General features: G+C 36.6%; 1 protein-coding gene across 1 annotated transcript in view; it reads right to left on the reverse strand.

Annotated features, from left to right (window-relative positions):
* Nucleotides 1–3,839: 3,839 nt before the first annotated feature.
* LOC126163152 (E3 ubiquitin-protein ligase SMURF1) overlaps nucleotides 3,840–26,371 on the reverse strand; it is a 205,512-nt gene continuing 182,980 nt past the window's right edge. The window contains exons 14-15 of the mRNA XM_049920082.1: nucleotides 18,437–18,575; nucleotides 3,840–10,585 (exon numbers count right to left, since the gene is read on the reverse strand). Of these exons, the coding sequence (XP_049776039.1) occupies nucleotides 10,401–10,585; nucleotides 18,437–18,575 (324 nt within the window). The 3' untranslated portion in view covers nucleotides 3,840–10,400. The remainder of the gene's footprint in view (nucleotides 10,586–18,436; nucleotides 18,576–26,371) is intronic.

Genomic DNA, 26,371 nt, shown 5'->3' on the forward strand with positions numbered 1-26,371 from the left:
ATCACCAAAGTCTAGACTTATGATAAGGGCATACAGTATGCATGGCTTGTATAAACATCCTGCCTGCAGCCATTCATCTTGGCACACAGGGACATCCATCAGCAACCGCATTACAGGACTGACTGTAGAGTTTATATTAATGGCTGCTGTGCAGAAGAGAGTACTTGTCACCACAGTGAATGCAATAGTTCGGCATCTCTCAAGACAATCAGGCTTTCTCCTCGCCATTAGCATGCCAGTCAGTTACACAATGGGCAACAACCGCACATTTGATTGTCGATAAATACTGGACGTCTGGCACTTTGGACACAGTCTTTGAGGTTGTGAACGCACTAAGCTTTTCACAAGTCACTGTATGAACATTGCATGAAGAGTATGTCAGTTCATGGGAAAACCACAACTGGCAGAAATATTTCAATGGCAGGAGTCACCATTCATTACTGTAGATTGTAATAACAGGTAAGACAGGCCACAGTGCAGCAACTGCTTACCACTTCAATGCCAGACACCACCACCACCACCACCACCACCACCACCACCACCACCAACAACAACAACAACCAGTGAGCAGCCATATCATCCACAATTACCTCCTTGTTACAACAACCATCTCACAAGTTAAAGGTCCGAGAGATTAGCATGGGCACAAGAACAATGCCATTAGTCATTCGGCATTCCCAAAGGCACTATTTAGGCAGCTGGTGTAAATATTTACGTGGGGCTCCTATCCTCTCCTACCAGTGAACAATATGGGAACCAACTCTCAGCTCATGGGCAATTTTTGTTCACCTACAGCATGAAAATGCATAAAATAAAATCAGAATAGTTTGATGAACACTCCATGGACATGAAGGTAGTGCCAAATGAATTTTGGTTGACCCCAACGGTACTGAGCACACCTGGGATGACACATTGAGCACAAAGTGAACACCTTGTACCAGTTCACTCGAACCAAACACCGTGATTTGTGGATTATCATGGATCAGAATGGCCGCTACACCATGCTATGATGTGTTACTAACATCATTTGCGCAGAAGAAAATGCTCCGTTTCTATGTAGGTATTTCTGATTCATTTACTCATTAGGGTAAAACACACCAATGGATTCTCATATCATAAAGTAGGTGATGTCACACAGATTTTTTTTCCCCATTTAATGAGTGAAAATGTTGGAACCTGTAATTGTGAGAGGGTGTGAAAGGATACTTTTCCACTGAGGCCCAATTTACCTGTGAGCATCTGTAGGTAGTGTGGGAAGGCAGTTCTAGAATGGTCCCTTTTCAGGACTCAGCTTACAAAAATGATCAGTTTGGTTGACACTGCAGACCAGGATGGTAATGTCCTAAGCATACTTCATTGCTGTCTTGTATCAGTTCTGCATATCCTAGTCTGGAGTTAACAGGAACAATAACTTACATATGATAGTAAACGCGTAGCCAGCATAATTTACAAGAAAATTAAGAGTTGCTCTGAAACTCTATAAAATTATGTATGTAAAAAGAAAAGTTCTTGATGGAACAACATACATGGAAAGGATATATTGCTACTCTCTACAGAGGTGGCGTTGATTCGCAGACAGGCACAATGAAAAACTGCTAAAATATTAAGCTTTCCGAAAAGTTAATATTTTAGGAATATTTTTCACTGCGCCTGCCTGTGGCTCAACACCACCTCTAGTGGTGAGGAGCAATATATCCTTCCCATACTATTGTTATGTAGACAACAATTTTTTCTCACTTGTCCACTTTGAATGGTCTGCAAATCTGTCTTGGAACTAGGCTAATAAGAACGAAGCATATTAAAAAATTTGGCATAAGTAGCACTGGAATTAAAATTTAGATGTGGAAGAAATATGAAAATTCTCTTAAAATTGCCCCCCCTCCCCCCCCCCCCCTCTCTCTCTCTCTCTCTCTCTCTCTCTCTCTCTCTGTGTGTGTGTGTGTGTGTGTGTGTGTGTGTGTGTGTGTGTGTGTGTGTCCCACCCTCCCTCTCCACAACTGCAACCTAATTTTATGAGTCTCCCTGTGCTGCATAATCAAATTGTTAGTCATAGTGCCAAACCACAAGACTTTTGAGTAAGTTGGTTTCTGTAAGTCATTTCCTTTAGTAGAATAGATACAGAATGTGCATCACCTGTATTTTATTATCTCCACACCCTATGAATACACCTTAGTCTGATATGTTCTTTATCAGTATGTGATGTCCCCAAATCTTTCATAACTAAAGCCAATGTTGTAGTGTATCAATTGAGTTACACACTTAGTTGTAATCCACTGACAAATGTGTCTTCTACAGATATGAATCTTAATAATCAAAATGGAGAGACCTTATAAATTTTATTCCCATTGGAATTTGGCAGTATTTTAAGTTTGAAATGGTAAGAGAATGAAAGTTTTCACTATATGCTTGCAACACTCTGCATGCTTGACCATTCTGAGGATTAGTACCTCAACTTTTCCATGTGAGCAAACTTGATGTAACAGCATTTCTAATGCTTTAGTTTACACAATGAAATTTAGAGCATTGTGTGTCAGTTTCAAACTTGAGATTATTGTGGTGCAGGTAATTTTATGTAAAACAGAGAGCAAAATTTAAAATTAGAAAATCAATATATTTATATATAATAGTATTTATAAGTTATCACATTTATCAGATTTTTACTGTAATCTAAAATATCTAGCTCTGGATAATACACTATACATATTGTTTTCTTGGGCTGCTATCAGTACAGAGATTCTCAGTAAAGCAACACATTTGCTTGAATTTTTCATAATTCGTTTGCACAATGATCACACAATAACTCATTTTCTGTGGAAGCTTTCTTACTCACTATACAAAATTAGCTGATGTACAGCATAAAATCATTTTCTAACATCCAAACTGCAATTTTGTTTTTACAAGTGAAAGATTGCATTAAAAAAGTTAAGCTCAATGGACCACATTGAAAATGACGGATGACAGACATGTACTGAGGAGATAAATTCACTTTCTAAACAAATGGTTATGTAATTTGCTTCTCAAGATAACAGTACTCAAACACAACCAGTCACTGTGCTGTATCTCATGCCAACCCAAATGAAGAACTCTTAGAAATTTAAAACTAGTAATGTATTGGGAGACAACTATTCCAAAGTTCAGCAATTCCCCCCCCCCCCCCCCCCCCTTCAAAAAATTAACAACAGGTTCTTGCTTTTTTTTATATATATAAAAGCAAGTTTTTTAGATAACATCTGCCTTTTAAAGTTCACAAGAAAAATAAGATTCCATTATAGTTAGTAATCTCTCAAATGGTATGCAGTACACATAATTTACAAAAACTAATCCCCCATTTAAGCTTGAAAAATATCTAAGTTAAGAGAGCAGAAGTTATCCGATATGAATTCCTGAATAACTAGAGCCAACTAAGGATTATAAAGGCCTCTATTAATCCAATTATTCTGTAATCTTCTGTAGACTTACATAACACAAAGCCCAACTTTTAGGCTAAAATTTGGTGAGCTTAAGACTTCTGAACACAAGGTACAACCACTACTGACCAAATAAACAATTTCCATAGGGCAGTAGTAATCTCAAAACCTACCTTAAACAGTCACAGTTTACTTTAAAACCTCATATGCAAGAGAGGAGATTAAATCAAGTCAAATATAAGACATTCAAAGTCCCCCATTCAAAGCAAATGCACTACTGAATCATGGCATGTAGATAGATTGAGAAGTGGAGGAATCAGTATGTGGAAGGGAATAGATAGAGCAAGTTGTATAACATACAATAAAAAAAATAAAAAAAAAAAAAGAGAAGAAGAAGAAGAAGAAGAGAAGAAGAAGAAGAAGAAGAGAAGAAGAAGAAGAAGAAGAAGAGATGGTGGATGAGAAAAGCATGTTGACATACCAGAGGAAATCACAAGAATGTGTCAATGAGATGCAACTAAATTATGTGTATTACAAAATGTTTGTGCCTTGGAATTAAAGGGTATTAGTGCTTGCAATAATAATTCAAACTGTCCACATTTCTACATGACTGATTAATACGACACATTGAAAATTAACAGCTTTAGTTTCCATAACAAACTACATTGCAGCACCATTCCCTCACATACTTTTGTATTATTATCTGTGTGAATTGCAAAACTTGATTCTTTAAGGTGCGTTGTACAAGGCACAACCACAACTTGCGGCAGTGAAAAAGGGCTGACTGCTCCCTCAAGCATACAACGATGCAACCAAATTTAGTCCTCAGTTGCAGCTATTTCCCAAAGCACGGCTGTGGCACCAGTGGACAGTCGGCAATAGGATGGACAGAAATGCGACTAAATTGGATCTGATCCTGAATTACTTAGATATTTTGTTACAAGATGAAGAGAATGACACCATAGTATTATTGTCGCTCCTCAACTTGATGAAGATAATGAAGATTAATAGAATTTTTGCGGGACATGACAGTGAAGGTTGTTATAACATTTTTATTAACAGGCACCTTTTAAATGACAAAATCATATTCAGACTTTATTTTAGGTTAGTTTGCCCATATTTTGTGTCTCATAAAAAAAAGTGCAACATGTTCAAGAAATCCATTGCTGCAACTGAAAAACTCATGATGACACTAATTTTCTTCTCCAACACACAAATTTTTTGCTAAAATTATTAAAATAATTTTTCTCTTTGTCCACGTTGTAATAGTTTAACAACCTGTAATGTTTTAGCACATCACGGAAATTATTTAACACATCATAGAAATTAAGTAATTCCTCATTTATTATTAAAAGTGAATGTCTTCAGATGGCAATTGCAACCCTACCTGCTACATGCTCACACATTTCTCCTTTAAGGTGAAGACAGTGAAATGCTTGGAAAATAGAGATTTGTTAATGCTCTTGCATATTATGTTGGTAATAACTTCTGCATAGTACTGAATCACTGTGGTAAGTCCTTATTTACTCTCCCAGCATTGATGTGTCTACAGCAACAGAGGTGGAGAGAACTTAATATAAATTGCATTCATTAAAATAAATGTCTTAAGAAATTAAACATTTTAATTTTATATTACAAGGAAATACATAATGCCCCTGAGATCATCAGCCTCAAATAATGTCAGTCTGTTCTGACACACTCTTAAACCTCTAGTTTTTAGTTTTTATCTGTCATTTCATTCCTTTATTCCATAAGCTTTTTTGACTCAATCGAAATAGTGGAGTGGGGTGTTCTCATAGCCATAGCCATGCCCAGTAGAAATCAATTTATAAATTCCTTCAAAGGGGCCTCTAGGTATTTTGTTTTCAATTCTGCAGATGTTTTCTCCCTTTCAGTCTGTCTCCCACCCCCCACCCCCACCCCTCCGAGCTGGAGATACATCGTTTCTTTCATTTTCTTCCTCTTACATAACCTTGTGCCACTGGGATCAAGACCTTTGTTTGTATGCATGAAAGTTGTACGTCCATCAGAAAGAGATAATGGAGCTTGCATCTCTCTCATCTGAGGCGCTCCCTTAAGTGATATGGATATAACTTCTGTATTGCCTATGGATTCAGTTACAATGTTTGAAACAATACTGTTGGTCTTTTCTTCTGACTGAAAGAGTCACATATTGGAGGCAGATCTGCAATGAAACATTTCTTGTTTTAGTTCATTAAATGTATCAATAGAATGCTTGCAGAAAGTTCCGGGAAACTTTTAATTTTGCTGAATCCACATGTGTCACCTAAGTAACAATATTTCAGTCAATTTTTTTACATTATTTTATTAGAGATCTGAATTACGAGTTTATACTTAAAATTTTACTGCATTGGCTCTAGTACTTTGGAGATTTAATGTTTTTCCATTTTGTAAACAGAGCTAAAAAAATCTGTGTTTTTCTAAGTTACATGTTTCCTTTCTCTAAAACTGCTAGCTCTACTGTTACGGAATTTTTAATGCCATTTCATTACACCATAGCAATCACAAAAATAATAATACAACATTGGAAAAAAAAATAGTACTGATTTGGTTACCTCTCAAATAAGATTATTTTTCCCCAATAAATTCGGTGGCAAAATGGGTCAGTCTCTTTTGCAATAACTATCACTTGGCGACATTTAGACAAATACTGACTACGTATTTGTTTTTTCTGTGTCTTGTTTGTAATGGATATACAGTCAAAATGGATCCAACTGGGATAATTGGAAGTTATCATGGAACAAAACTGCCTAATTCTGCCACTGAATTTATCAGGGAAAAATGTTGTTCAAGAGGCTATGAAATGAATAGTTAGTATTTGTGTGGTTTTTATGCCGCAGTAAAACAGTATTACAATTTTATAGCTGTAGGAGTTGCAGTTTTCGAGAAAGGAAACCTTTAAAAAAAGGGGCCAGGATTTTTTAGCTCTGTTAACAAAGTAGCAAAAAATTCCATCTCCCAAGGTATTAAAGTTACAGAAGTGAAATTTAACTGAAAATTCATAATTAAGATGTCTAATAACATCGCATAAAACACTGACTGAAATGCTATTGCTTTAGGAATACATTCAGATCAATGAAATTTACACCTGTCATTACATTTCCTGCATGCTCTTTAACAACCCAAATTTATTTTTCTTGGGGGCAAAGAAGCAGATGAAAGCAGTATGCTTAAAAATCAAGAAATTTACTTAATGTTCTCCGTGTTGAACTTAACCCAAGGAAACCTAGTGATCATACAGTATCCATTTATTTGGTTTCTCCGAGACATTTGATCCTGTTCCAAGCATTTCTTGTCTTCTATTACTCCAACATAAGCCCCTACTGTTTCTCTGTGTGTTCTTAGGATGCCATGAAATATAGACTTACTAAAAATAAATTGTAATAAATGAACTGTCTCATTTCAAGTTTTTTGCAACAGGAGACTCTTATTCACCTCTCATATTTTCCTTCAGGGTCTCTAAAAAATAAGTCATCAGAATTGTGGTAGTAGTACAGTCCGCATTTGTCTACAAAGCCCAAACTCAAACTCAGGCAGCCCCTTTTGCCATAGGGGATTCCTGTTGTCGCTGTCGCATACTAGACAATGTACCTTTAGTCCACACACCGTTCAATGAATGTAACAGGGTTACATTTTCTAAAACAACATTTTCTATCATTTATTTTTTACTTACAGTGGAATATTTTCAGTTTTCTAGCCTACTTATTGAAATATTGAAAGCAAATTTGGAACCATTTGTTGCCATCTTCAATACTTGCAGCACTTAGTCTTATGTATGCTAAGTGGCTGGACTAGAAACAGTCAGTCCGTATTCTGGTTTGACTCCAAGTGTTACACATATAAGACAGCTGCTCATAGCACCTGAGAAACAGCGTTAGCTAATTTGCCAAACTTTATGCACAAAAGTGAACTGCCAAATACACTGAAAAGTCCCAAAACATAACTTCAATCAATCCAGCCAAGAAAACAAAGATTATATCGCATATTACTTACAAATTATTTTGACGATGACATTAATAATAGTTGTTTTTAGTGTTGCAGAAATATTAATGAATGTAAGGTACATTTTATTAGTATCACTTCTCATTATTTTTATCATGAAACTAAACCAATGTGCCCAGCTTTTCCATGTTATAACCATTTGCAATCAGAGTACTGACTGTTTCTGTCTCAATCTCCTATCTGTACAGACAGAAAAAATCTAAATCTCATTTGCAGTAATAAATTTTTTTGACAGTGTAAGAATAATACATATTTTCAACAAATTCCAAGAGGAAACTATTATGCTTCATGGAAAGTGTTACTTTATAAACAACAACAGCATATATTCCATAAAGATCATGATAAATTACTTCCTCTCACATACATCATCTGTAATAGTGGTAGAATTATTAGATGAATTTGGGTTTACACATACACATTCTTCCTGGATTCTATCAAAAAAAAAAAATAGTAGTACAGAGGGATGTAAATAATGCTGATATACTATACAGCCTTCACTTCACACTGCCTGATGCACAGATGTAGGTCTGTAAAAGTATTTAAGTGGCACTTCATAACGACTCCTAGACATTCTTGTTATGTCTTCTGTACTGGATTTATAAGTAAACAGCATTATATCTTTTTTCAGTCAGCCTGTCACTATACAACAAATTAAATGGAAGAAAATTTATGCTTACAAATTAGCTACTAAAAAGTTATCCTGCAACATCAGTGCTGCAGCAATTTGGTGATCAAAGATGAAGCATAACAAAAAAGCTATGTTCTGCAACAAATAACAACACTTCCATGTACTTGTGGAACCAAGTACTTTATCTATTGCTGTTATAAGGAACATGCCTCTCAATACTTCTCTTATACAAAATCTAGGAAAACGCCAATTGGAAGGAGTGCTTTCTACATCTATTATTGTCTTTCTGCAACAATAACCACATTTTCTCAACAACTGCTCTTCTGAGCTATTGAGTTAAGGCCTGTATAAAATATTTCAAATTTAACAGCAATAAAATATTGCACAATGCCTTCCATTCTCACAAAGCACACACAAATTTTCCTATTGCAGAGAATACAATGATATGTAGATTTTGCTACAATACATTGAAGGCATTATAGCTGTGTACAAAAATATTTTCATTATTATATAATGGTTTTACATTTCAAAAATTAGCATGTTATGCAAATTGTATATAAATCAACAGAGTATTATGAAAATATAGAAAAGGAGTGAAACAACTTCCAGTTGGTTTTGAAAACAGTTCTCTAGTTTTTAACGATTATACATTTTTCTAAAATGCATCCATGTTTCTCAAAAATACATATCTATTGGTACTGTTGTTAACAACAGGATCACAAATACCATCCACATTACAGATAAATTTGTTTCTTGTTTCCTTTCTTTTAAAGCTATAACTTATTTGTCAGTTTCCTAGGAAACAAATTATAATAGTGACAAGGAGGTATTTTTATAGAGACCGTAAATAATGTTACGTAACTCTGTAAAACGATATACCACATAGTTACATAAAAAATGAGTATTGCAAGGTACTCAATCCTCAAAACATAAAGAATAAAAATGTCCCTGATAACTTAAATACATATGAAACAGTTGACTTTTAATCGAATGGGGCAAACAGAAATAGGAAAAAGCACTATGTTCAAAATGAATATGATGGTCCTTGTTTTTATGATGATGTATACACACGGGGATGAATTTGGCCTTTAATGTTCTCTGTGGTAGTTTGAGTCTGAAAATGTTGAACTAACTGTCTAATGAATGGAGCACCTAATGAAGAGTTTTTACTGAAATTTTTGGAAAGTTCTTGGAGAGTAAGAGTGCATAAACAGTTAATAAATATGGAGTTTCACTTTTTGCTCCAGTACCACGAGATTCTGTGGACTGCAACCAATAATACTGGCTTTGTTTGCACAATGATCTTACTCTCATCTGATCTAAATGACATTTTTCCACCTCATTGTGGAGAACTGCTTTACCATCTACAGTCAACATACTTTTAAATGAATAATGCTAATATTAAACTTGATCCCGGTTCTCCAAAAGCTAGCAAATCAGGAGTTCAGGCATGGAAGTCACATTATACTGGAGGGTGCTACATGAGGCATTTCCACTGCTGCCACACAAACATTTAATAAATATGAATGACATCTCTGCTGCAATCTGCAGTAATATGAAGTAATAAAATACAATGGTGAACTGCTGAGAGTAAAACTGAAGCAAGAGCACATTCAGATCTGGTTTTCAGCGCGTCACTGTTTGTGAGTCATGTCGCAGCATGTGTGCGTGAGAAGAGTACAATGTTAAATCAGAGAAATCTGAGCAACCAAACACTATCTACTTCAAACTGGAAAACGGATCTAATTTATAATTGCATTACCTGTTAGTTACAATTACAACAATACTGTGAAGAACCTTATCTTAAACAAATGACATAAGGCAATTATTGTTAACATAAATACTAAAGCAACACACAATATGTGCATATCTGTGGTGGTTGAATTTTGTGCTGACAGTTCAACTGCCACCTTTTTTAAAAAATAAAATGTGCAACATATATAACGGGCAGATTTTAAATCACACCATGAAAACAATACTAGCTTATATCTACACAGTAGACACAGGTTCAATGTTTTTAACAATTGGTTAAAAAATCTCAATAATACACCATGTGATGCATATTTTAACAACAGCATACAACAAAATAACTCTGTACAACAAGTGAACTGTATCTAAAAAGAAACTAGAGATCATACCAAAACCATATGATCCTAAATATTTCATTTCACCGGCAATGAAGCTTTGCAGTTTATCTGAATCTTTCAGAGGTGTGTCATGCAACTTCAATGACTTGTGAGGCCTTTTGTGCAAATCAATGTGCAAACAATACAGTTGACTATTTATCTAAAAATAGTGCAAATTGACTCAACCTCTAAAATTAAGCTATTTTATGCAACACGTCATTCAACAGCAAAACCACATGTCTCTTCCACAGCCTGAGTAAGCTTTTCATACATTTTCTGATATGATTCATAAGGAGGAATGTCAATTCTATTAAAGCATGTATGGGCTTTTGGTAGATTTTCCAAAGGTGCATCTATAACATGAATTGTAAAAAGTCTTGGGCCAGCAGCACCTGTTGAACCTGGAATAACAAGAATATGCTATCAATCACAATTATATCTAGATGTGCAATATCTAAAATCAAGAGCAATGGCTTGCAATTAGTTCATATGTGAGTGACATAAATACCATGTGAAATACGAATTACTTTAAAGTTCTTGTTGAAACTAAAATGTTATTTTCACATTTGAAAACTCACAGCATACGATACTGATGCCACCACAGTCACATTTATTTCAGTGTTCCTTGGAGATAGCTTTCTTTTCCTTGTTTCTTTTTTTTCTTTTTCTTTTCTTTTTTTTTTTTTACATTTATTGTGTGTCCATCATTCAGTTCATTTTGCTTATGTATTAAGACACAATAAAAATTGTTCCTTATCATCCTGTGTTGTATGTTTGAATTCCATAAACCTTAATACATTTTGGACCCAGTTTACTCACAAACTTTCACCACAGAAATTTATTTCATCTTCTGTTTGACATGTGATTTGAGTCACTTAGTGTTGTAACATTAACCAAAACGGCCTTGCTGTGCTGGTACTGCGAACGGCTGAAAGCAAGGGGAAACTAAAGCCGTAATTTTTCCCGAGGACATGCAGCTCTACTGTATGATTAAATGATGATGGCGTCCTCTTGGGTAAAATATTCCGGAGGTAAAATAGTCCCCCATTCGGATCTCCGGGTGGGGACTACTCAAGAGGACGTCGTTATCAGGAGAAAGAAAACTGGCATTCTACGGATCGGAGCGTGGAATGTCAGATCACTTAATCGGGCAGGTAGGTTAGAAAATTTAAAAAGGGAAATGGATAGGTTAAAGTTAGATGTAGTGGGAATTAGTGAAGTTCGGTGGCAGGAGGAACAAGACTTCTGGTCAGGTGAATACAGGGTTATAAATACAAAATCAAACAGGGGTAATGCAGGAGTAGGTTTAATAATGAATAAAAAAATAGGAGTGCGGGTTAGCTACTACAAACAGCATAGTGAACGCATTATTGTGGCCAAGATAGACACAAAGCCCATGCCTACTACAGTAGTACAACTTTATATGCCAACTAGCTCTGCAGATGATGAAGAAATAGATGAAATGTATGACGAGATAAAAGAAATTATTCAGGTAGTGAAGGGAGACGAAAATTTAATAGTCATGGGTGACTGGAATTTGTCAGTAGGAAAAGGGAGAGAAGGAAACATAGTAGGTGAATATGGATTGGGGGGAAGGAATGAAAGAGGAAGCCGCCTTGTAGAATTTTGCACAGAGCATAAATTAATCATAGCTAACACTTGGTTCAAGAATCATGAAAGGAGGCTGTATACATGGAAGAAGCCTGGAGTACTGACAGGTTTCAGATAGATTATATAATGGTAAGACAGAGATTTAGGAACCAGGTTTTAAATTGTAAGACATTTCCTGGGGCAGATGTAGATTCTGACCACAATCTATTGGTTATGAACTGCAGATTGAAACTGAAGAAACTGCAAAAAGGTGGGAATTTAAGGAGATGGGACCTGGATAAACTGAAAGAACCAGAGGTTGTAGAGTGTTTCAGGGAGAGCATTAGGGAACAATTGACAGGAATGGGGGAAAGAAATACAGTAGAAGAAGAATGGGTAGCTCTGAGGGATGAAGTGGTGAAGGCAGCAGACGATCAAGTAGGTAAAAAGACGCGGGCTAATAGAAATCCTTGGGTAACAGATAAAATATTGAATTTAATTGATGAAAGGAGAAAATATAAAAATGCAGTAAATGAAGCAGGCAAAAAGGAATACAAACGTCTCAAAAATGAAATCGACAGGAAGTGCAAAATGGCTAAGCAGGGATGGCTAGAGGACAAATGTAAGGATGTAGAGGCTTGTCTCACTAGGGGTAAGATAGATACTGCCTACATGAAAATTAAAGAGACCTTTGGAGAAAAGAGAACCACTTGTATGAATATCAAGAGCTCAAATGGCAACCCAGTTCTAAGCAAAGAAGGGAAAGCAGAAAGGTGGAAGGAGTATATAGAGGGTTTATACAAGGGCGATGTACTTGAGGACAATATTATGGAAATGGAAGAGGATGTAGATGAAGATGAAATGAGAGATAAGATACTGCGTGAAGTTTGACAGAGCACTGAAAGACCTGAGTCAAAACAAGGCCCCGGGAGTAGACAACATTCCATTAGAACTACTGATGGCCTCAGGAGAGCCAGTCATGACAAAACTCTACCATCTGGTGATCATGATGTATGAGACAGGCGAAATACCCTCAGACTTTAAGAAGAATATAATAATTCCAATCCCAAAGAAAGCAGGTGTTGACAGATGTGAAAGTTACCGAACTATCAGTTTAATAAGTCACAGCTGCAAAATACTAACGCGAATTCTTTACAGACGAATGGAAAAACTGGTAGAAGCCGACCTCGGGGAAGATCAGTTTGGATTCCGTAGAAATGTTGGAACACGTGAGGCAATACTGACCTTACGACTTATCTTGGAAGAAAGATTAAGAAAAGGCAAACCTACGTTTCTAGCATTTGTAGACTTAGAGAAAGCTTTTGACAATGTTGACTGGAATACTCTCTTTCAAATTCTGAAGGTGGCAGGGGTAAAATACAGGGAGCGAAAGGTTATTTACAATTTGTACAGAAACTAGATGGCAGTTATAAGAGTCGAGGGGCATGAAAGGGAAGCAGTGGTTGGGAAAGGAGTGAGACAGGGTTGTAGCCTCTCCCCGATGTTATTCAATCTGTATATTGAGCAAGCAGTAAAGGAAACAAAAGAAAAATTTGGAGTAGGTATTAAAATTCATGGAGAAGAAGTAAAAACTTTGAGGTTCGCCGATGACATTGTAATTCTGTCAGAGACAGCAAAGGACTTGGAAGAGCAGTTGAACGGAATGGACAGTGTCTTGAAAAGAGGATATAAGATGAACATCAACAAAAGTAAAACGAGGATAATGGAATGTAGTCAAATTAAATCGGGTGATGCTGAGGGAATTAGATTAGGAAATGAGACACTTAAAGTAGTAAAGGAGTTTTGCTATTTAGGGAGTAAAATAACCGATGATGGTCGAAGTAGAGAGGATATAAAATGTAGACTGGCAATGGCAAGGAAAGCGTTTCTCAAGAAGAGAAATTTGTTAACATCGAATATAGATTTAGGTGTCAGGAAGTCGTTTCTGAAAGTATTTGTATGGAGTGTAGCTATGTATGGAAGTGAGACATGGACGATAACTAGTTTGGACAAGAAGAGAATAGAAGCTTTCGAAATGTGGTGCTACAGAAGAATGCTGAAGATAAGGTGGGTAGATCACGTAACTAATGAGGAGGTATTGAATAGGATTGGGGAGAAGAGAAGTTTGTGGCACAACTTGACTAGAAGAAGGGATCGGTTGGTAGGACATGTTCTGAGGCATCGAGGGATCACAAATTTAGCATTGGAGGGCAGCGTGGAGGGTAAAAATCGTAGAGGGAGACCAAGAGATCAATACACTAAGCAGATTCAGAAGGATGTAGGTTGCAGTAGGTACTGGGGGATGAAGAAGCTTGCACAGGATAGAGTAGCATGGAGAGCTGCATCAAACCAGTCTCAGGACTGAAGACCACAACAACAACAGTGTTTCATTTTTGTGCCATGTCAGATGCAGGTATCGCAAGAAGCATCATGAAAGTCGACAGATTAAATTTCCAGCTATTGAAATTTCAAACTTGGGCTTAGTTTGATAGTTAAGACATTAGAGATGTTGTAAATGGCCTGAGAGCAAAGCATGAAAATTTGACAACTGTGGGTAAAAGACAATGCTCGTGCCACATGTTGCATTTTGACTGTGATCAACTACTTGCAACTTGAATTTTTGATAATGTTTGCTACTGCTCATGAAATGTGGGAGAAATTGTGTGTGATTCAAGAACATACATTCAAAGTGAACAAATTATCTTTCATGCAAAACTCTCATGAGTACCAAATGAACTCGAGTGATCAGATGTGGCATATCACGATCATCATGAACAATACAAGTCAACTCGAGGCCATGAGTGAAACTGTGTTGGACATAGTGATCATGGCCAAGATACTTGGAAATATTCCAATGAAATTCCATGTCCTAGCCATGGTCTAGAACAATGTGCACAGGGATCAGCAAACAATTCTAAAACTCCAAAAGCAGCTCATCTGCGAAGAAAATAGATTGAATAAGATGGGCGAGGCATCCAATGTCTTGGCAGTGACATCATTTTGTGGCTGCAAAAAGAGCTTATGGCCTTTAAGAAGAAACCAAATCAGGCAAATTCAAGAGTAAATCAAACAATGGAAAATCCAGGCTGGAAAGTAACAATATTATGAAAAGGAAAGTTGCCACTCACCATGTAGCAGAGATGCTGAGTCGCAGACAGGCACAACAAAAAGACTGTCACAAATAAATATTTACTTGTGACAGAGTCTTTGTTGTGCCTACCTCGACTCAGCGTCTCCACTAGATGGTGAGTGGCAATTTTCCTTTTCATAATGTTGTTAAATTCAAGAATAAAATTTAGCTGCTGGACCTGGAGGATGGAAGTTCATCCATCGAGAAACTGTCATTCTAAGAAGAAGAAAATAGTGAGCAAAATGGAGGTAATGTAGTAAATGCATTCATCGTTACCAATGGGGATCATATGAGAAAGTCCTGCATAATAAAGTGATTTGCAATAGTATGCTGAATACTAATATAAACAATGCTTGGATTACTGACAGCAGGACATCATGGCACATTATATTTCAGGGTAAATGGTCTAGTGAAATTCACGAATGTTACAATATTGCAGTTTCACTTGGAGATATTCCTAAAGGCGAAGTGAAGGGAATCTGATCAAATAAAATAAAGAAATTTGTAAATTGGCATTAGTACGGATGAATTCATGATATGCTGTATGGCCCTAATATAAGGAAAAATTTGTTATCTGTCAGTGTTTGTACAATGAAAGGTTTTGAGGTGAGTGTTGTAGATGAGTTTGTACACATTTCTCGCAATGGATGGGTCCTTGCCCAAGCAATACAACAAGGAAATAAGATTTGCAGAACATTATTTGTATCAAACATCCAATGTGATGTGAATTTGTCAACAATGTGTAACAAAACCTGGGTCATATAAATGTCAAATTGATTGTCAATTTCATCAAAACAGAACTAAGTGTGCCTGATGTGGCACCATTCTTTTGTGAAGAATGTCTATCTGGAAAGTCTCACTGTTTGCCTTTTAACAAGAAAATCAAAACAAGAAATTCAGGAATTACTCCTACATTACCCGACACTTTGATACAAACATCACCCTGTCTGAGACGACCATATCAACTCCAGAGAAAACACCTGACAACACTAATGAAAGAAATGTAAGAAATAAAATCATAATGCCAACAGACAACAAACGATAGACATCAATGAAGATGAGACCATAGATCAGAACCTGGGTATTGCCAAAGACAAGGTGGAAGCTCCCTTATTTATAAATGAAGAGTTGGAAACTAACTCTCACCCCCTGCCTTCCTAATGAAAAAGAATTAGTTATGTATCATGAATAATAAGGTACATAATACTGTATGTATAATTTTCTTTGAATGAATGGCATGAACAAAGCAACACTTAATTACTTTTTTGCATGGAACACATTATTGTCTTTTATATTAATTTATATAGGATAAATTGTTTCACTTAAGGAGTGTTTCGCATTAGGAGTAAGAGAGTGGAACGAACTATGCGTGGTTCTACTGTACTACTATACAGTGATATAATCTGGGATTAACTTCATACACTGCATATTTCTGAGTTCTGCTTAATCTGAGGTAACTTTCTGTGTTAATCTAAGGTCAAATGCTTTACACAATGGGTCATTACTGTTCATGGCTTTGTACTATACACACTGCCTGTAGCAATCATTGACCCTGTAAAAAATGGTGATTCCAATGGATATCCACCTCTTCCTCACCCTGCTCGTATTCAGTATTGTACTATATGTACAAATGTATTATATGACAACTGTAATAAGCCAGTGTACTTTCCTACTGAAAAAAAAAAAAAAAAAAAAAAAAATTCATCTAGACACAGCTTGTGAACAACTAGCATAATGCTTTCCTTATAACTTCAAAGCCAAGCAGTTTCATATAATTAAAATTTTTAATATTAATTAGGAGCGCCATGGTCCCGTGGTTAGCGTGAGGAGCTGCGGAACGAGAGGTCCATGGTTCAAGTCTTCCCTCAACCGAAAATTTGGATATAAAATGTAGACTGGCAATGGCAAGGAAAGCGTTTCTGAAGAAGAGAAATTTGTTAACATCGAGTATAGATTTAAGTGTCAGGAAGTCATTTCTGAAAGTATTTGTATGGATGGACGATAAATAGTTTGAACAAGAAGAGAATAGAAGCTTTCGAAATGTGATGCTACAGAAGAATGCTGAAGATTAGATGGGTAGATCACATAACTAATGAGGAAGTATTGAATAGGATTGGGGAGAAGAGAAGTTTGTGGCACAACTTGACCAGAAGAAGGGATCGGTTGGTAGGACATGTTCTGAGGCATCAAGGGATCACCAATTTAGTATTGGAGGGCAGCGTGGAGGGTAAAAATCTAAGCAGATTCAGAAGGATGTAGGTTGCAGTAGGTACTGGGAGATGAAGCAGCTTGCACAGGATAGAGTAGCCTGGAGAGCTGCATCAAACCAGTCTCAGGACTGAAGACCAAAACAACAACAATTTTAATTAGGTTTTGAAGAGTAAGTGCAATTCTGGAAAACACTATTATAACAAGAATATTTCACAAAACAACTTTTGTACATCAAAAATTGCAAGAAGATGGCTATGGAATAACATAGCTCTTTTTTGACACCATTTTATCTATTTAAACTACATCTTTACACACATTTTACTTATACTGACCATATATACTACTGTCAGTTATATAATTTTCTCTGCATGACTCAAGTAATGTATCCATGCATTGTTTGATGAACCTTTGTCCTATTTTTCAATTTTCATGTATCTCAAAAATTTGAATGTGTATTAATTAACACAATGTATCTTATTGGATGTATGTATGAAATAAAAAGGCTGTACATGAAGGGTGTATCAGTGTATATAATAACAAGGCAAAGAAACAGTTCAAACACAAGTGAAACACATACATAAAATAGAGATGAGGAGAGCAAATGATCTCTTCAGTGTGGACGAATGCCAGGTTTGAACTCTACAGGGATTGGCAAAATGCCCAAGTAATGAGAATAATTGGCAAGGGACACTACATTAGTAGTGTGTGGATAAATTGAGAATGTGGGTTTGACAAGAGGTGTTCTAGGGTAGACCATGCGGTTGAGATGATGGCTAAGTGGTCACAGCATCTGCCTAGTACGCAGGAGACGCAGGTTCGAATCCCGGTCCAGCACAAATTTTCAACTTTCTCCACTGATTTAAATCAATGCCCACTCACAGCCAATGTCTGTAATTCCTGTGCGTCTAAAACATATATGTTTTAGTTTGGGAAACACTACAAAAATGTTAATAATATCTTGTTTTCATGTAAAGACACAAAAGTGTTGATTTGCAAGTACATGTTAAATACACAATAATTGCAAAAATCCAATTGTTAGTAAAAAAATTTCATATAATAAGCACAAAAAAGGATGGCAAATGTAGTCTCAGTGGGAAGCTGATGATGGCAATCATTAAACTAGGCACAAAAATGTGTCCTGTTACATTTTGGAAATTTTGGTGAATGCAGCATCTCAAGTCCAAATAAACTGATCATAATACTAGTCTATAAACAAAAGCTTCCCAACATGATATGTGGGATGATCAAATTCCAGTTTAACCTGGTACATTTATTTGAACCAATGGGAAACTATAATGCTACTGCTTCAAGTTATTTTTACCTTGCAAAGCTTTAAATCCTTGTAAAGGAACCCTAGAACTTCCTGTTACAAACTGTAAAAGTCTTGCCCTCATTTCCTCCGAGTATTCTTCAACGATCTGCCAAAACCACTTTACAACTGGTGTTTCGGGAGTGCAATGCTGCAAAAATATGAAAAAAATATGTTTCTTCAAAAATGTTTACATGTGAAAATCTCCACTTATTAATAATTACCAAAGGGTAAAAAGTCTTGACACAATACATTCATAAGCATTAGCTACTTACAAGCAGTTTATATTTGTAAAGATGAGTACTTATAAGTATTGTAACACAAATGGCTGGAAGTGTACTTGACAGATACTCAAAGTGGCTGGATTGCCAGCTATCCGAATATATGTCATTATAGTCTGCAAATTTATTCTTGCATGCACTGGTCCCTTGTTCTAGTAGTTGTAGTAGTAGTAGTAGTAGTAGTAGTAGTAGTAGTCGTAAAAGTATTTACAAGTTTAGCCCAATTTAAAATAAGCTAATTCGTACACACATACACACACACTAGTGATCTCTGTGCCATTTTCTGTACCACAACTTTCCATTTGCTACCCTGTACAACTGAGTCAGCATCCCTCAATAATGAGTGAGGTGTTGAGCTCAGAAAGAGAAAGAGATGTTAGTGTTGTGCTATGCATAGCTTGGGGGGAAGTATTTATAGAAAACGAAAAAAGAAGGAAAGAAACAGTGTGTAGATGTTATGTAGAATGTTGGATGTTTTAAAATTATTATTATTATTATTATTATTATTATGAATTTGTATAACTTTTTTTACCAAACTCCTACTCCGTTTTAGCTAAGTAATCCTTCAATGTATAAAATGTATTGCATAACAGCAACTTTTTAGCTGCCTTTTTAAATAAGTATTTTTGCAATTTCTTTAATCCGTTTTGGTAATTTATTGTACAGTTTTATTCATTGGTAGAAAATGCTGTTTCAAGTTTTATGTTTATTTTTTCTTGGTAAATGTAAGTTGAGTCTAGCTCTTGTTCCATGGTTATTGACAGAGCTGTTTGTGTAGTAATTACCAATGTCAGCTTTAATGTGTACAACTGACTGGTAAATGTGTTCACATGGTGCAGTTAACATCCCCAGTGTTTTTGAACAAATCTTTACAATGAGCTCGACTACTATTTTTGGTTATTAATGGCTCTTTTCTGGAGTTTGAAAGTGGTGTTCATATTTTCCCCAAAAAAGAATGCCATAGCTAAGTACTAAGAGTACATATGAACAGTATGTAAGTAAAAGACACTGCATGTTACACACTGATGATAGGATTCTATGGGCATAACATGCTGATGACATTCTGTTTGGAAGCACTGTTGTGTCTTCACATCACTTCAACTGAGAATCAATAGTCATTCCTATAAATTTTGCATTTGTTACACAGTCTATAGAGGTGCCTCTATATTTAATTTAACATTGTCATTTGCCCTCTTGAAACCGAAATTCACGGCATTAGTTTTCTTTATATTCAATGTCACTTTATTTCTTATTAATCGTAAACTTCCTTGAGAGTTTCATTTACTTTCTTCTTGAGGAGTTCTCTTGTTTTCTCAGTGACTATAATATTGATGTCACCAATGAAGAGAATTTTTGCACAATAACACTACTGAGAAAGTCACTGATGTACATCAGGAATAGTATTGGTCCTAATATGCTACCTTGCGGAACCCCTATATTAATGTATGTTGGTTCTGATAAGTGTTTTACTACATGTTTCGATTTATTTGAAGAATGTGTTATCTCTACTCTTTGTACCCTATCTGCTACGTATGATCAAAACCAGTCATTAGCTACCCCTCTTACTCCTAATGGTTCTAATTTATTTAATAGAACCTTGCGCTCTTATGTATCAAAGGTATTAGAAAGATCCAAAAATATGCCTGTGACACACTCATCTTTATCAAGAGCATCAAGTACAACTTTTGTGAATTGTATTCTTGCCACTTCAAAACCAAACTTTAATTCGATTAAAAGATTGAATTTATTCAGGTAATTCATTAATCTGTCTTTCATAATTGCTTCTATCAATACCAGAGAAGGAAAGTTGCTACTCACCATATAGCAGAGATGCTGAGTGGTGATAGGCACAACACAAAGGTTCACACAATTATAGCTCTCGGCCATTAAGGCCTTTGTCAGGAGTAGACACACATGCACACACACGCACATACACACTCATGCAAACGCAACTTGCACACAGCTCTGCAGTCTCAGAAAACTGAAACCACACTGTGAGCAGCAGCACCAGTGCATAATGGGAGTGGCGACTGGTGTGGGTAAGGAAGAGGCTGGGGCGGGGAGAGGGGAGGGATATTATGGTGGGAGTGGTGGACAGTGAAGTGGTTTTCTTCCTTCTCTCGTATTGTTACATCCCGTCCTGGATTTTCCATTGTTTAATAATTTCTTCCATTATTTTTGATAATGGTGACAGCAGCGAAATGGGCAGGCAATTTTCTATGTCTTCTGCATTACCTTTCTTAAGCGAAGGTACAACTCTTGCCCGTTTTAACTGCTCTGGAAATGCCCTGATGTGAAGGATTCATTTATTATATTTGTTAAGGGGCCTTGTATAATATCTATGCATTGTTTTAGTACACACATTGATACTTCATCTATGCTTTAGTTTTTGAACAGTTTTATTGATTTCATTCTCTGTGGTTGGAAGCAACATAATCGTATTTAGTGCAACATTATTTACAGGTGCTACAGGTATATTTGTTTTGGGGAATTTCTGCTGTAACTTCTATTGCAATATTTGAAAAAATGTTCATTTACGTAGTTTGCTAAGTGTTGTAGATCATTTATTACCTTGTCCCCCTCCCATAGCAGTAAATTATTCTGTGTTTGTTTGCCTCTCCCAATTTCCTTTTTTATAACATTCCAGACTGATTTTATTCTCTGAATTATATATTATTTTGTCGTTAAATGACTTTTTTGCAGCAATCAGCACCTTCCTATAGATCTTTTTGTATCTATGATAGAAATTTAAGAATTCAGGGTCATTGTGACTTTTTCATGGAATTGAGGTATTCAAGTGTTTGGGAGGACTTCTTAATAACTGCTGTTATCCATCTTTGTGTGTGATGTTGATACATCTACATATACATCTACATCCATACTCCGCAAGCCACCTGACAGTGTGTGGCGGAGGGTACCTTGAGTACCTCTATCTGTTCTCCCTTCTACTCCAGTCTCGTATTGTTCGTGGAAAGAAGGATTGTCGGTATGCCTCAGTGTAGGCTCTAATCTCTCTGATTTTATGCTCATGGTCTCTTCACGAGATATACGTAGGAGGGAGCAATATACTGCTTGACTCCTTGGTGAAAGTATGTTCTCGAAACTTCAACAAAAGCCCGTACCGAGCTACTGAGCGTCTCTCCTGCAGAGTCTTCCACTGGAGTTTATCTATCATCTCCGTAACGTTTTCACGATTACTAAAGGATCCTGTAACGAAGCACACTGCTCTCCGTTGGATCTTCTCTATCTCTTCTATCAACCCTATCTGGTACGGATCCCACAATGCTGAGCAGTATTCAAGCAGTGGACGAACAAGTGTACTGTAACCTACTTCCTTTGTTTTCAGCTTGCATTTCCTTAGGATTCTTCCAATGAATCTCAGTCTGGCATCTGCTTTACCGACAATCAACTTTATATAATCATTCCATTTTAAATCACTCCTAATGAGTACTCCCAGATAATTTATGGAATTAACTGCTTCCAGTTGCTGACCTGCTATTTTGTAGCTAAATGATAAGGGAACTATCTTTCTATGTATTCGCAGCACATTACACTTGTCTACATTGAGATTCAATTGCCATTCCCTGCACCATTCGTCAATTTGCTGCAGATCCTCCTGCATTTCAGTACGATTTTCCATTGTTACAACCTCTCTATACACCACAGCATCATCTGCAAAAAGCCTCAGTGAACTTCCGATGTCATCCACAAGGTCATTTGTGAATAGCAACGGTCCTATGACACTCCCCTGTGGCACACCTGAAACCACTCTTACTTCGGAAGACTGCTCTCCATTGAGAATGACATGCTGCATTCTGTTATCTAGGAACTCTTCAATCCAATCACACAATTGGTCTGATAGTCCATATGCTCTTACTTTGTTCATTAAACGACTGTGGGGAACTGTATCAAACGCCTTGCGGAAGTCAAGAAACACGGCATCTACGTGGGAACCCGTGTCTATGGCCCTCCGAGTCTTGTGAACGAATAGTGCGAGCTGGGTTTCACATGACCGTCTTATTCGAAACCAATGCTGATTCCTACAGAGTAGATTTCTAGTCTCCAGAAAAGTCATTATACTCGAACATAATACGTGTTCCAAAATTCTAGAACTGATCGGCGTTAGAGATATAGGTCTATAGTTCTGCACATCTGTTCGACGTCCCTTCTTGAAAACTGGGATGACCTGTGTCCTTTTCTAATCCTTTGGAAAATGCATACTTTTGGAAATGCATTTTCAAAGTTCAATTTAAATAATGTGGAGAATTTACAGAATGTCTTATTCACATTGGTTTTCTTATACACTTCATCCCATCTTTGTTTTGATAGTTCTTTTGAAAAATCTTTTATTTTGATTTGTGATAGATGTCATTTGTAGGCTTGTAGTTTATGTAATTTTACTGTTGTTATTTGACAGAGATGGTCTGTTAGTCTAAGATCTTTTACATCTACATCACATTTTTCCCTGTCCATATTTGTGGCCACTGGTCAATTACTTATGAAGTCACTGTAGTAACCTTTGTTGTTAATTTATTAAAAAAAGTGTCTACACTACCACTGGGAGATCTGTACACACACAAAATGATTAATTTCTTGGTGATATCAAGCCCTGTTAATTCAATAGATGATATTTCAAAGTGTTTGTCTTCAGTTACTGTACTGAGGACATGTCTTGATTTGAACTGTGTTCCTTTCCTGATATAAATGCATGATCCCCCCCCTCTTGAAGCAGTTCTGCAGTAAGAATTTGCCATTTTATACAATGATAATACTACATGTTGGTTTTCTGTGTCTCTACGCCAGTGCTCAGTAACACAAGCTACTGTGCAGTTCAAAGATTGGAGCACAACTTCCAACAGTTGTATTTTATTTTTTATTGATTGCATGTTTTGATGGATGATTGTTAAGTCTGTGAAATGCCCCATGTTACTCTTTTGATATTTGAAGAGTTAAAATTTGTCCTGTGAGTGGTTGTTTCAGTGTTGCTGAACTGCTGGAGATATTCTTTAGGCAGCAGAACCTGTTATCTGGATTTATCCTAAAAAAGATCTACTTCTCCTATCCATGCCAACAGGTATTTGACCATGTGTGGCCCGAGATCCACCCCCTATACTTTCATGAATCAGCTGTTCAATCCTTCCTTCCCAGTCCTATTTAGGCCATGCCTAGTGAAATCCCATCTGTTGATAGTCCCAATGGGCACCAGAGAAACATGAGCATAGCTGGCTGCCCTCAAAGCCATCCCTAACCCCACATTGATTCGCCTCACAGCACCATCAAGGTGCGGTCGATCATAATGCTGGAACAGCTCAACAAAGTGTACGTTGGCGCCATGAGTCAGGAAAGTTATCTTGTCGAGGTCACCACCTATGTCATATGCCCCATCCCTGTCCAAACTGTTTCCCGCCCCACCCACTATCACTACATGGTCCTCTTTCGTAAAGTTCTTACATAAAGATCCCAAGTCCTCTATCACATGACTCAGCCCTGCTTTTGGCTTGTAGATACTGGTGGCCCGGTACGCTGCCCCTAAACTTTCCTGTGACTGTCGGCCTACATCTCACCCATGGCTACTACCTAGCAGCAGCACTTTCTTCTTTCTAACATTTTGTATATTCCTAGAATTCTTGGCCTCAGTTGAAGTGTGCAGCACATTTCTTGCTCCTCATTCTACCTGAGACTCTTCTCCACTTAGCTCTGGCAATGGTAGAAACCTGTTTTTGGTGTTGAAGATAAAACTGTCAGATCACATTCTATTTCTTTCTATCATCTTACCAGGTGCCAGTTACCAACCAACCCCCCCCCCCCCCCCTCCTCCCATCTCCCTTGATCCTTATCAGTTCCTTCCTTGCTTCCTCCAAATGTGCCTAAAGGCCACAGATTTTCCGTTTCTGTTCCCCAATCAAAATGTTCCTACTACATACTTTGCAGTTCCAGGAGAGAGCCTCTTCTGTTCTTCCAACATTCTCCCCATTGCATCACCCCCCCCCCCCCCCCCAAGTGAAAATATTTCCTACAAGATTGGCAACAAATCCCTCTACTCACTACCCTATAACAGCTCCCACATTTCTCACTCATGGTCAGTTTTGAAAGAATAATTAAGTTTGAAGAATGTTTTAAATTTGTCAAGGATGTGAGACTGGCTGTATGTAAACAAAAAAACGACACAAAGGTCTTATGTGTGGTGGTGGTTGTTGTTTTTGTACTGATTTAGAGATACAATGACAGAAGAATGAATTAGTAATTACTTTGCTTTTAGAGAATTTACGTTATCAAGCGTGTTTGGTCAGGTTTTTAAATGTTTATAACTCCGAAAATTTAGGCCTACATCACATCTATCTAACTAGTAAACAATACCAAATGTGTTAATTAAATACGATTTAGAAACGTTTAGTTACACTTTCATTGCAACAATAGAAACTGACGAAACTAGTAGCTGTTTTTGTTAAATGTATTTTGCACTATCAAGAAAACTTGAATAGAATTTTTTGTGTTTATGTCACGCAAAATTTTGGTTTATGTCGCAATTATCGGAACTCCAGACAACATGAAATTTTTCAAAAATAAGCTCTATTTCCTCTTAAATAAGTTCTTTTAGCAGACGAAGAAAATACCCGTGCTCTCACTCAGTGACCATCTTGTCTATAAGTTGGTAGAAAACTGAATACTTTGGACTGCTAGCACTTTGTGGCCACTGCCAACATTAAACAGCAGCACTTTTTTAGTAGTTGTTAAATTATTTTTTCATTTCACTGTGCTGTGTTCAAGTTGCTTGTGCTGTAAAGAGTGATGCAACATTTCCTAATCCATATCTGGTATCACCTAAGCCAGTCCAACATGTTGTTCATCTAGAATAATACATTTCACTTCTTCCTCTCAAGCCATTGAAAGATGTTTAAGTAAAAATGTTATTTACGTAGTTAGTATGTAGATAATTTCCAACTGTGCGTGCACTGGATTGATAAATGTGCAGGTTTGGAGAAATACATGAGAGCACAGAACATCGCCAAGGTGTGGCAGTCTATCCACCTGCTGCGAAAAGGTCACTTATGCTTTGGTGTTGCAACTTGGCAGTGTCTTGAAAATCAAGAAGAAGAGGGGCAGGCAGTAACGTCAACACCTGATAAACAGTTGAAGAAATATAATGTAAAAGTCATTCTTTTCTAAGATTCTATTCAGGCATGGTGTTCCGATCTACAAATTAATAAGAATTCCTTTCACCCAACATTGTAATCTCTATGTATAAAAAGCAATGTTCTGACTGATTTACAATTCATCGCCTAACCCAAACTGCTAAGGATAGAAATTTGCAAAAGGTGAGCATCTTATACTGTAGACATTGTTAAACAAAGGGATTTTTCGAAATTCCATCCCTAAAGGTCTTGAAATTTAACCTTATGGGGGTGAAATAATGGGTGAAAGCTTTTTTTTTTTAATATATAATTATTAAAGAACTACTTAAGTATGTTCACAGCTACATCTATGAACATTGGTATTTGACTTCTTGGTTAAAAATAAAAAATGTGTATTTCAATGCCTTTGGAAATGAACCTCTATGGAGGTGAACTAGAAGATGAGCTCTTTTATGAAAATATTTTATCATGAAAGCATTTTTAAAGCTAAATCTATGAACATTTAAATTTGTCTTCTCTGTAAGAAATAAAAA

The sequence above is a fragment of the Schistocerca cancellata genome, chromosome 2 (genome assembly GCF_023864275.1).
Source record: "Schistocerca cancellata isolate TAMUIC-IGC-003103 chromosome 2, iqSchCanc2.1, whole genome shotgun sequence".
NCBI lineage: Eukaryota > Metazoa > Arthropoda > Insecta > Orthoptera > Acrididae > Schistocerca > Schistocerca cancellata.